At 32.4% G+C, this 13,388-nt stretch overlaps 1 protein-coding gene across 3 annotated transcripts in view; it reads left to right on the forward strand.

Annotated features, from left to right (window-relative positions):
• Positions 1 to 13,388, forward strand: part of IBTK (inhibitor of Bruton tyrosine kinase) — an 89,686-nt gene that overhangs the window by 22,492 nt on the left and 53,806 nt on the right. For all 3 annotated transcript variants that reach the window (XM_079146944.1, XM_079146945.1, XM_079146943.1), the window contains exons 8-16: positions 61 to 241; positions 2,342 to 2,465; positions 6,826 to 7,003; positions 8,756 to 8,930; positions 10,090 to 10,689; positions 11,506 to 11,592; positions 12,408 to 12,490; positions 12,576 to 12,613; positions 12,967 to 13,063. In XM_079146944.1, coding sequence (XP_079003070.1) covers positions 61 to 241; positions 2,342 to 2,465; positions 6,826 to 7,003; positions 8,756 to 8,930; positions 10,090 to 10,689; positions 11,506 to 11,592; positions 12,408 to 12,490; positions 12,576 to 12,613; positions 12,967 to 13,063 — 1,563 coding nt within the window. The remainder of the gene's footprint in view (positions 1 to 60; positions 242 to 2,341; positions 2,466 to 6,825; positions 7,004 to 8,755; positions 8,931 to 10,089; positions 10,690 to 11,505; positions 11,593 to 12,407; positions 12,491 to 12,575; positions 12,614 to 12,966; positions 13,064 to 13,388) is intronic.

Below are 13,388 nucleotides of genomic sequence, written 5' to 3' on the forward strand. Positions count from 1 at the left end.
GAAATAAATGAAGGCTTAAAACAGATAATTTATGATTTCTTTATTTCTGTAATTTCTTAGGATGTTTACTAGATCCCAATGGAGAAAAGTATGTAACTGTTCCTCGTCAAGTCTCTGCCCTTCATCATAAGGATATCACTCTATCTTTGGTTGCTGCAAGTGATGGAGCCACAGTCTGTGTTACCACAAGGGGAGATATTTATCTACTTGCAGACTATCAGTGCAAAAAGTTGGCATCTAAGTATGTGTAGAAGAAACAAATCTTTATGTTTCATATCAACTCTCCCAGCAAATATTGGAGTGTCACTTTTATGCTATGCTCTGTAAATTTTAAGTGAAAAAAATTGAAAGGAAAAGTAAGGAATTTTTGCCTTTGATAATCTTTGTCTTTTGACAAGGATCCAGTGATTATATGCAAAAATTTTTTTTAAGTTGTAAACCAGTATTTCTAAGTTACATTTAGCTTGTGTTTAAATATGACATTACTTTTTTCTTTTTTAATGCTTCTGGTGCACAGAACTGTATTAATCATAATTCTTGGTTTGTTCTAATTCTTGGTTTGTGCTACTATCATCATTGGTTCATCTGTAGCCGTTTATGTTATTCACTTATATTTTGTAAAACATGATTGTATACCACAAGTCCTCTATCAATGCTCAGTGTTTTATCTAATTTTTTTTTTTTGGTTCTGAGGATTTGAACCCAGGGCCTTGTGCTTGCAAGGCAAGCACTCTACCAACTGAGCCTTATCCCCAGCCCGTTTTATCTAATTTTATCTTTGTATTTATATCTGTTATTACATTTCAGTAACATGCAGTAAACTAGTAGTTGGGTAGATAAACAAAAAGTTAGAATAAGGAATCACAACGTTTTAAGCAAGGATGCTTTTTCCAGTTGGAGTTTTATTTAGATTATAAACCATACTCATAATGTTTTTAACCTGTGATTTTTTTTTTTTTTTTCATTTTGAATGGTGGAAGGAGTTAAGTGCTTAAAAATAACCATTAAGTAATATAAACGCAGAATCCTGTATTTTCACTTTTCAGTCTCTTGTAGTTGATTAATTCATATCGGATAGCATTGTGTTGCTGCTCATATTTATTGTGTCATTCCAAAGTATTCAACTTATATGGGAAATATTTTTAGACTAATATTTTAGTTAGATGATGAAATATTGTACAATTATAGTAATAAATAAAAGTATAGAAATAAGTCTTTACACAAATGCAACAGATTCTTGGAAGAATATAGCTCCATTAATGGAAGCAGTTGTGGGCAAGAGTTCTAGAGAATAGCCATATAATTTTAGGGCAATTAGGGATTTAAATTTAAATGCAACAAAATATATTTTTGTTCATGTAAATAGGTGGTAACTTAAACAGATACCACACTTGTTAACTCATGAGCAGAAAATGTCAAACATCAGTTTGTCATAATTTATCTTCTCTGTATAATACATAAAAAGTTACTTTGACATTAATTGTTGGTCATATTTCATTAAGAAAAACATGAAAATATGAACATACGTGTTTCTTTAAACTGACTAGGTTTTTTCCTGATGATGAGGTGATTTGTGGCATATTAGGTAGTATTTTTAGTTAACATTTATAAAACCTGCCCTTGTAACATCAAGTTACATAAATATATCCTAGTTTTCACTGAGACAGTTCTTTTGTTGCAGATTATTAGGACATAGTAATTTTGAAAAGAATTTTTTTAAATGCAGGTAAACTGTTTGAAAGGGAGGATAGTCATTGGGGTAGCAGCAGGCAGTTTTCATGATGATGGTGTGCACATCAGATATACAGATATAATGAAGTGTGTGGCTCATGGATAAGTTCTTAATTAACAGTAGTGAAAAGGTTCAAGGTAGGTGTGTCTTTTTAGAATTAATTTAAAATTAAGCATCGCTCATTTTGAACTTTTTTTTTGCAGTGCTGGGGATCAAACTCAGGGCCTTGAGCATGCTAGACAAGTACTGTATCATTGAACCACATAACCCCAACCCCTCATTTTGAATTTTAAGTATTTTTCTATTCAAACATGAATACATACAGGAGATCCTAGCCTTACTTAAACTCTGAGTGAATGTGTGCATTAGCAAATGGGTTTAAGTATTTAATGTGTATATGAGTAGAGGTTTAGAGAGGGAAGGACTTGACTGAAGTCTACCAGCACCTTATTAGAAAGGAGAGACTAGGGATGCCAGAGACCAGATCATTTTACTTCATCTTACATAATAATGGTCTATTTATTATTATCTGATTAGTTATATCTTTAAAGTTAACCATGTTTATTTTAGAGAACATATTAATTTAGAAATTTTTTCTTTTCCACCCAGACAACTAAACTTGAAAAAGGTTCTTGTGTCTGGGGGTTGTATGGAATATAAGGTTGATCCCGAACATTTGAAAGAAAATGGGGGTCAAAAAATCTGCATTCTTGCAATGGATGGAGCTGGAAGGGTGAGTATATTTATATAAAAGTGTAATAGTATCAAGCTCATTTGACAGTTATAGGAGACCTAACAGTTTGAAAATGTTTTGCCATGTCAGTAAAGATTTCTGTTGACTTCCTTACTTATTTTTGACATCCAAGTATGACAACATTTAATCTAATGTTCCTAGTATTAGCATTGAACTGTAAGACAAAATTTCATTTATTGTTCTTAAAATGAGATAAAGAATTTTGAATTAGTAGGTATGCACACTGAGTATTGATAAATGGTGTTGAATGGCATAGATAAGGGATGTCACATAACTACTCTTAAAAAGTAAAGATTCAGCCACCAGTATTGCAAATTTTGGGCATAATTGGAAAATTTTCCCTCATTTAGTTTTATACAAATGTTCACATTATATAAGAGCATAGATTATAACTATTCACATTATGTATATAAAAGCTAGCATATTTTCAGATCATTATATAAAAAGAATCTCACCTCTTACTTTTAATTTAGGGATAGTGGGATCATTCCTTAACATTGTAAATTAGGCCATCTATGCTAAGCCCATGGCTAATATCATTCTAAATGGTGAAAAACTGAAAGCATTCCCCCTAAAAACTGGAACAAGGCAGGGATGCCCTCTTTCACCACTTCTATTCAATATTGTCCTTGAAACTCTAGCCAGAGCAATTAGACAGACCACAGAAATTAAAGGGATAGGAATAGGAAAAGAAGAACTCAAACTATCCCTATTTGCTGATGATATGATTATATACTTAGAGGAACCAGGAAATTCTACCAGAAAACTTTTAGAACTCATAAGTGAATTCAGTAAAGTAGCGGGATATAAGATCAATGCACATAAATCTAATGCATTTTTATACATAAGTGATGAATCTTTGGAAAGAACAATCAGGAAAACTACCCCATTCACAATAGCCTCGAAAAAAATAAAATACTTGGGAATCATTCTCACAAAAGAGGTGAAAGACCTCTACAATGAGAACTACAGAACACTAAAGAAAGAAATTAAAGAAAACCTTAGAAGATGGAAAGATCTCCCATGTTCTTGGATAGGAAGAATTAATATGGTCAAAAATGGCCTAAAGTGCTATACAGATTCAATGCAATTCCAATTAAAATCTCAATGATGTACCTTACAGAAATAGAGCAAGCAATTATGAAATTCATCTGGAAGAATAAGAAACCCAGAATAGCTAAAGCAATCCTTAGCAGGAAGAGTGAAACAGGGGGTATCGCAATACCAGATCTTCAACTCTACTACAAAGCAATAGTAACAAAAACGGCATGGTATTGGTACCAAAATAGAAAGGTAGATCAGTGGTACAGAATAGAGGACACGGACACAAACCCAAATAAATACAATTTTCTCATATTAGACAAAGGTGCCAAAAATATGCAATGGAGAAAAGATAGCCTCTTCAACAAATGGTGCTGGGATAATTGGAAATCCATATGCAACAGAATGAAACTAAACCCATATCTGTCACCATGCATGAAACTAAACTCAAAATGGATAAGGACCTCGGAATCAGACCAGAGACCCTGCAAATTATAGAAGAAAAAGTAGGTCCAGATCTTCAACCTGTCGGCTTAGGACCAGACTTCCTCAACAGGACTCCCACAGCACAAGAAATAAAAGCAAGAATCAATAACTGGGATAGATTCAAACTAAAAAGCTTTCTCTCAGCAAAGGAAACTATCAGCAATGCGAAGAAAGAGCCTACAGAGTGGGAGAAAATCTTTGCCAATCATACTTCAGATAGAGCACTAATCTCCAGAATCTATAAAGAACTCAAAAAACTCTACACCAAGAATGCAAATAATCCAATCAACAAATGGGCTAAGGAAATGAATAGACACTTCACAGGAGAAGATCTACAAGCAATCAACAAACATATGGAAAAAAGTTCAACATCTCTAGTAATAAGAGAAATGCAAATCAAAACCACCCTAAGATTTCATCTCACCCCAATTAGAATGGCGATTATCAAGAATACAAGCAACAACAGGTGTTGGCGAGGATGTGGGGAGAAAGGTACACTCATACATTGCTGGTGGGGCTGCAAATTAGTGCAGCCACTCTGGAAAGCCGTGTGGAGATTCCTTAGAAAGCTTGGAATGGAACCACCATTTGACCCAGCTGTCCCACTCCTTGGCCTATACCCAAAGGACTTAAAATCAGCATACTTCAGGGATACAGCCACATCAATGTTCATAGCTGCTCAATTCACAATAGCCAGATTGTGGAACCAACCTAGATGTCCTTCAGTTGATGAATGGATAAAGAAACTGTGGTATATATACACAATGGAATATTACTCAGCCATAAAGATGATAAAATGATGGCATTTGCAGGCAAATGAATGAAATTGGAGAATATCATGCTAAGTGAGATAAGCCAATCTCAAAAAACCAAAGGTTGAATGATATCTCTAATAAGTGGATGAGGATACATAATGGGGGGAGGGAAGGGTTAGTGTTAGGGTTAGAGTTAGGGTTAGGGAGGGGGGCAAGAATGGAGGAAGGACGGACTGTATAGAGGGAAAAGAGGGGTGGGAGGGGTGGGGGGAAGGGAAAAATAACAGAATGAATCAAACAACATTACCCTATGTAAATTTATGATTACACAAATGGCATGTATCCCATTTGTTTACAATAAAAAAAAAAGAAAAAAAAATTTTACTTCCCTGTACAAATATAGCAGTACATTTCTCTAATAAGACAGTTAGTTTGAAATATATTTTCAATTTGTTTAAATGTATACTTAAATATTCATTGATTATATATTATATATTTTAAATTTAAATATAATAAAACGTAAAAGTGTTTAAATTAAAAATAATGTTTAAAAATATACATTGATAACACTAAAATTTTTTTTCTTTGGCTAAAAATATTCAGATACTTTACTCTCTTTTTTGCTTATAAAATAAAAACAAAATAGGAATGTTTTCTGTCTTAAAAAGTGCTATAAAATTGGATATTTTGGAAATTGAAGAATTAATCATAAAACTTCATCTCTGGTTCATTGTAGGTATAAATTACTGTCATTGATAATTTTAAAGTAGGGAGCTAGATTTTTTTCATGTAAATAACTTTTGAGTGATCTTGGTAGTTACCATTTGTACTTCAGTTTTTAGAATTTGATGATGAGGGAATTAGTCATAAAAATCAATCATACGTGGAATGCCAGCATATGAACAGATCAAAGAGTTGCTTCCCTGGATAAAGTTGGATTAGGGAGCCAACTATTTTTCCTTATTCTCTCCATCTCTTATCAATAGTCCCTGATCCTCCTCTCAGGACCTCTGGGTTTGCCAGGATCATTTGAAACCATTACACTCTTTTGGCGATTTTTCTGTCTGAGATTGTGTTTGAGTTACTTGTCTGAGTTACTCATACATCTACTATTTTTTGAGAGTTAAGTTTGGATTTTCAATCTTGTAAATAGATGGATATAGTAAACCTGACATTTGGGTTTTAACTTTTTTTAAAAGATTTTTTTATTTGTTCTATCTAATTGGTTATACATTATAGTAGAATGCATTTTGACACATTGTACACAAATGGAGCATAATTTCTCATTCCTCTGGTTGTAAATGGTGCAGTCACACCAGTAGTGTAATCATACATGTATATAGGGTAATAATGTCTTTCTTATTCTACCATCCTCCCCATCCACACTGCCCCACCCCTCTTCTCACTCCCCTCTGCACAATTCCAAAGTTCCTTCATTTCCCCGCCACCCCACCCATGGATCAGCATCCACTTATAAGAGAAAACATTTGGCCTTTGATTTTGGGGGATTGGCTTATTTCACTTAGCATTATATTCTCTAGTTCCATTCATTTACCTACAAATGCCGTACTTTTATTCTCCTTTAAGGCTGAATAATATTCCATATTGTGTATATACTACATTTTCTTTATCCATTCATCTGTTGAAGAGCGTGTAGGTTGGTTCCATAGTTTAGCTATTGTTAATTGAGCTGCTATAAACATCGATGTGACTGTGTCACTGTAGTATGCTGATTTGTTCTAACGTTTTAGATTTTGTTTTTCTATTCCTTTGTAGCAGATCTGTTTGTCCCCAATAAATAATACTGAAAAGTATTTCTTCTTAAGAGGAGTGCCTCTGAAGTAATTTTTAATGTTTCATGTTTGCTTAATATATTTTCCTGAAATAAAGTTCTTTAAAATCAGCTTGACTTTTGTAGTATCTATTCTGTGGAAGAATGAGCATTAAGACATACTATTTAGAGCTTTTATTTTGACAATATTGTTTCTTGGCTTCAGATTTTCGTTGTTTAGCTGCTGTATTGCTTTATATTCTGGTGTGATTTGTTTTTATTTTAGGTATTTTGCTGGAGATCAGTCAGCAGTTCTCTGAAGCAGTGTCGATGGGCCTATCCACGTCAGGTCTTCATTTCTGATATTGCATTAAATAGAAATGAAATTTTGTTTGTCACACAGGATGGAGAAGGATTTAGAGGGAAATGGTTTGAAGAAAAAAGAAAGAGTTCTGAAAAGAAAGGTTAGTTTATATATGTGGGCGGCACTTGAAAGTACCTTTCAATTAAGTATTATTAGGTTTTACCCTTAGGCATTTATGTAATATCTGTGATTTGTTTCTTAATGCTTGTTTCCTATTGGACTGTAAGTTCAGTAATGATAAGGCCCATGGATATTCTACTGTATCTTTAGAATTTGTCTTATTTCCTAGAACATTGTAATTTCTCATTAAGTCATCTGTTGAATGAATAAATTAGTTATTATAGGCTAAAAACATATGCAATAAACATTTATTATTGCTCAGAAAATTATAAATGTTCTTAAAATCATAAAGCCATAAAGGGATGAATTTTGAATAATTTTTTTGTATTTTACTTATTTATAGATTATTCAAATCTATTAACATTTAAAGTATATTTCCTGTGTGCCACAGATAGCACAGACAGGGAGAAGTTTTTTTTTTAGATATCACCAATTGAACCCAGTGGCTTTAACCACTGAGCCACATCCTCAGCCCTTTTTAATTTTATTTTGAGATAGGGTCTCACTGAGTTGCTTCGGGCCTCGGTAATTGCTGAGACTGGCTTTGAACTTGCAATCTTTCTGTTCCTCAGCCTCCCAAGTCACTGGGATTATAGGCATGTGCTACATACTGCTCCTGGCTGGAAGTTTTATTGATGTGAAAATGTGAGTTGCTGTTCTCAGGCACTCATAAGTTTATATATATATGGTTCTGAGATAGATGCTTGTATGCATGTAAGTTTCTTAAGAATCTAGAAATTGGAAAAAAAAAAAAAAAAAAAGAAAGTGTTAGGGGAAGATTAGTAGAGCTCCCCTAAGACAGAGTGAATTTGAGAGGGTAACCAGAGCACTTGTAAATATTGAAAATTCTCAGAGTGCATGTTAGTCAATATTTATGAATCTGAGTTCATGACCTCATGCTCCCATGTCAGTTTTTCAGTGTTTTCTGTTTTGGTAAATTGTTATCTTTGACATTCCTTATTTCCTCTCCTGCACATCGAACCCGTCACTGAATTTTGTTACTTCTATCTCAAATGCTTTTGAAATCTTTTTATTTCTCTCTAGATCAATTGCTACCACCTCAGTCTATATCATTCATTCATTTTTTGGATCTAAAATAATACAGATTCTTTATCTCTATAATTTCTTCACATTTCAGCTAGATTCATATGCAGATTTTCTCTATGTAAGCACTATATACTTTGTTCTTTCATAGCTTTGATTTGTTGACTTTTAATGGTACATTCTTGTTTAATGTCTTTTTCTTACTGAAGGTAGGGACATGTCTATCTTGATCACTACTGTGTTACTACAGATAGATGATCACTGTATCACAGCAGTATAGTGTAGTCATTTAGATATTTGCTGAATAAATGCCAAAAAAAAAGGAAAAGGAAAAAGTAAATAGGCAGATTATGAAGTCACTGAGTATATAGTTTAAATGAAGGTTGAAGACTTTTAAAAGCTATAATATCTAGAGATGCCTTTTGAAAGAATTTTGTTTGCAATATGAAGGATGAGTTTGTTCAAAGAAATGAAATCATGACCAATTAAGAATTGACTCACTAAAAATTATCTTTGTAGTACAACAAATATTTGATGTAAAATGTGTTGAAGAGGGGATGTAATGTTTCAAAATACTTAATATATGAGAAAGATATTCCATATTTTTCCAATTGTTTTTTTATTCTTTGTACTCCTATATAGTTTCTGTAAAGCCTTGATTAATGGTAGCGTGTTTTTTTTTTGGCAGACATTTTATCAAACCTGCATAATACCTCATCAGATGGGTCTTATGTTTCTGATATAAATAGTGTGTATGAAAGAATTCGACTCGAGAAACTTACTTTTGCTCATAGAGCCGTTAGTGTCAGCACAGATCCAAGTGGATGCAACTTTGCAATCCTGCAGTCAGATCCTAAAACAAGGTATACTTGTATTTATTAAATTTCATTTTTAGAAGGAATAATCACTGGGTTTTCTTTTGTTTTCATTAGCTCCCAGTACACATTCAATTGAATTTCTGTTTTCAGGTCCTGTAGAGACCTTAGACAAACATGTTACCAGGACAGTCCAAAGGTGGAATTTGTTAATACTGGTTAGGAATGATGAGTATTCCCTTTAGTTTGTAAACTAATACTGAAAATGAAGATACACACACACACACACGCACACACACACACACATACACATACATATGCACTTGCCTAATTTGTCTTTAGTACTTAATGTTGTGTTCTTGATTCTCACGTTCTGAGAAATGTTTTATAACTATGTCTTAGCAGTTTGTGAAAATTTTTGACAAAGTAAGAGGTGAAATGGAAACATCTATAGCATAGAATCCCACTGCAAATCTTCTACATCCCATTAATAGACAGATAGATTAAGATAAACACCAAGGGTATTGTTTAAGAAAGTAGTTTTGGAAGTAGGGTGGTCATCCATTCTGGTTTGCTCAGGCCTGCCCTAGTTTTAGCTTGAAAGTCTCATCTCCTGGGAAACCTCAGTCAAATCAGGAAAGTTGAAAGGTAAATTGGAAATATGTGATTGCATTGATATAGTACTGAAAGAACCAGAATTACAAACTGATTATATATCTTAGTTTTTATTTTGACTTGAATGTGTGACATATTCTTTGATTTGGGACTTGAAGTGTTCACTTAGTTTTCGATTTGTGTTTCTTTGCTTGTAAAATAAAAGATGTTTGAGAGAGGAAAACTTTGAGAAAGTACTCTTTACTCATTTTTGAATGTTTTTAGTTATGTTCAGTAATTTAAAAACTTTCTAAGAAACATCCACTTGAATTTATATTATGTAGCATTTCATTGTAGCAATAGAGATCATAGATTTCAGAGGAAAAATTAATTCTTGTTTTAGTATGAGAGAAAAATACAAATAGAAAAAGGAATAGAAAAGAATTAAGGTTGATATAATTTCTAAGACTTTGTGATATTTTAGGAAACACCAAATTTAAAATTTTCTAAGTTTAGTAACTAATAAAACATTTGATTTTCAAGGGAATCAGACAGGGGTGCTTTTTTCTCCCCATTTTCTTCAAAGTAAAAATTATTTTTGTTCTACTTCTAGCCTTTATGAAATTCCAACTGTGTGCTCCTCATCCTTTTCTGAAGAATTTGGCAAACTGTTGAGGGAAGCAGATGAAATGGACAACATCCATGATGTAACATTTCAAGTTGGCAATAGAATCTTTCCTGCACATAAATATATTCTGGCAGTGCGTTCTGACTTTTTTCAGAAATTGTTTCTTTCAGATAGTACTACTTCAGAATTTACAGATATTTACCAGAAAGATGAAGATTCTGCAGGGTGCCATCTCTTTGTAGTAGAGAAAGTTCATCCCGAGTTGTTTGAATACCTTTTACAATTCATATATACAGACACTTGTGACTTTTTAACTCATGGCTTCAAGCCAAGAATAACCTTAAACAAAAAACCAGAAGAATATCAGTGTACTCTGAATTCTCATGTGAATAAAATAAATTGCCATGAAGATGATAATCAGAAGACAGCATTTGAAGTTTACAGAAGTAATCAAGCTCATACAATTAGTGAAAGGCAAAAGAGCAAACCTAAATCTAAAAAAGGAAAAAGTACTGGGGAAGATGATCCTGTAAGAATGTTGCAAAATGTTGCAAAGAAATTTGGCCTCAGTAATCTAAGTAGTAGGTATGACTCCTTAATATCTGTTCTTGTACCAAAGTTCCCAGTTTAAATATTTTAATCTTTTCATTTTTGTTTTCTTATCCCTACTGCTCCAACTCCTTTTTTGGGAGAGGTTCATTTATGTGTTCTCTGATTTCTGTTAGAGTTATCTCTGTGGGACTCCTTGGTGTGGGCATGAAGAATAGGAAGGCTATTAGAGGATTTCAGTCCTCCATGGTGTGGATCTGTAACAGGGATCTGCAGTGGCAAGCAATATGGTGTGCTGGAAAGATCTTGGGAATTGGAAATACCTATAAAATTATGCTTCTTAGTCTATTATTAGTGGATTACTGGTGGGGCAAATTTAATAGTTTGCTTGTACCTCATGATTTCAATATATAGTAGGGTAATTTCACCTCATATTGCTGGTAAAATTTTTTCCTATAGCACATGTAAAGTGCCTGACAGTATTTGTCAGATTATAAATCATATTCTTTGGTATTCTCTATTTTAAGGCCTTTTTGTTACTTGCAACAGAATAACCTTAATTGAGGGTTGTGTGCAGGGGAGGAGTATATATGGTATTTTCTATTTAAAAATGCTGAAGGACTTAGTGCTGCGTCTTTGACTTGTTTTCTGTTAATAATGATATTTAATGTTTAATTCTAATTAAAAGAAAAAATGATTTTTACAATCTTATAGTGGGGTTTGTTGAGATGCTTTTCTAAGTGGTGATATAATTATGTTCAGATATGAACTAATTTGTTGGAGTTTTGTATGTTTATTAATCTTGGTAGGGAGTATATTCACTCGTTTTTAATTTTTATCTTTTCTTGATAGGTTAGATGGAGTCAGATTTGAAAATGAAAAAATAAATGTTATTGCTAAGAAAACTGGTAATAAGCTGAAACTAAATCAGAAAAAATGGTAAGTTAGATAATGAAGATAAATTTTCATGTCTAGATTTTGGTGCATAAGTGTGGAAATGAAAGGTCTTACCTATATATGAAGCAAAATTTATAGGTAGATATCCTCGTACCTTTTCTAGTTTTCTTCATTTTTGGAAATTTTGGGGAGCTATTGAGTTAATGGATAAAACATTAACTGCTCAATAAGACATTGAAGGAGTTCACTCTAATGTAGAGAGGAATTTTTAACTCATTTTTTTTTCCTTGAATTTTATATCTTGTTGTTAGTAGTATTTGATGTAGACTTAAAAACCAAACTGCATATTTCCATTATTATGATGATTATTTCCTTTAGTATACTTTTTTCCATGAATAAATATGCTACTCTAAATATATTTGTTATCAAAAGTTTCTTGTTAAGTATATGTAGGTGAAAAGTTTTGGAGAAGAAGTAACTGTAGGTGTCTAGACTGCTTGGCACAAAATAGGTACAAATAATTGAATTAAAGAACTTTATATGTGATGTTGCTTAACTCTTGTTAACACCTTGCATGGAATAAAAAAGGAAAATCAGGAGAAAATCTGTTTTGAATATTTATTTATACTTAGTTTCCATTTAAATGTTATCTTTTTTCTAAGACTTGTTTTTCCTGAGGTGGAGGGAAATGAAGTCCTTTATTTATATGCATATCCACAAAATTTTAATTCTCTGCCACCTTTATCAAAAGAAAATCTAAAGTTAAGCCACATTCTTTGATATATTTTATTTGCTAAATAATGTAAAAAAAAAGTCACTCTTGTTTCAATAAAAATTTTTTTATTTTTATTTTGCAGTTCATTTCTGTGTGATGTGACCATGAAATCAGTGGATGGAAAGGAATTTCCTTGTCATAAATGTGTTCTTTGTGCTAGACTTGGTATGTATACTTTTTGTTAACTGCTGATTTATTTGTTTTAGTATTATTTCACTATTCTTATTGCACCAACCTTTTTCTCTTTTAGAATATTTTCATAGTATGCTGAGTAGCTCATGGATTGAGGTAAGACTTAAATAGAAAGTGCCTAGGCAAATAACTAAAATTCTTTACACTTAGAAGTTAAAATTGTTGATAAAAGTTTTTTTTTTTAAATCAAAATATTGTTGTTTTTATCTAGAAATGTGTTAGGAATGCTAGTGTGTTCCTTGTTTTCTGAAATTTCTTTGTTCAGTTTTTGTTTTAATATTGACTATTGAACATTTTAGCTTTGTGTTTTATAGATTTTATTTATTTTTTTGCTTTTGATGTGATTGCTTATGTAGAGTTTTTCATATCAAATAACTCAAATTAGAATATAATAGAACTTTATTGTTTAAAATTAATTATTTTCCTTTATTTTATCTTATTTTACTTAGGCTTCCAGTTGTGCAGCTCTGGAAATGCCAATACATTCAGACATACTGAAGGTTATTTTGGACTACCTCTATACTGATGAAGCTGTGGTGATAAAAGGTACTTAATAGAGTTAGGAAATTTTAGATCATATATAAGGGAATAATGGTAAAATAAACATGAATCTTAATTTTGATCTATTTGAAATAAGATGTCATTAGAGGCTTGATTTAGAATAAGCAGAATTGTATGTAATGTTGAGTAGCATATGGATGGAGGTAGACTTAAATAGAAAGTAACTGGGTTTTCTATTAGATGTAACAGTTGCATTTCCAGCTACTTCTGTGATTGAGATCAATGGAGAACAGAGAATGTAGTCTTGACAAGTTCCCTACTTAAGTTCTTTCTTGCCTCCCCGCCCCCCCCGTAATAACATCAGAAATGA

The sequence above is a fragment of the Sciurus vulgaris genome, assembly GCF_902686455.1.
Source record: "Sciurus vulgaris genome assembly, chromosome: 7".
Taxonomy (NCBI): domain Eukaryota; kingdom Metazoa; phylum Chordata; class Mammalia; order Rodentia; family Sciuridae; genus Sciurus; species Sciurus vulgaris.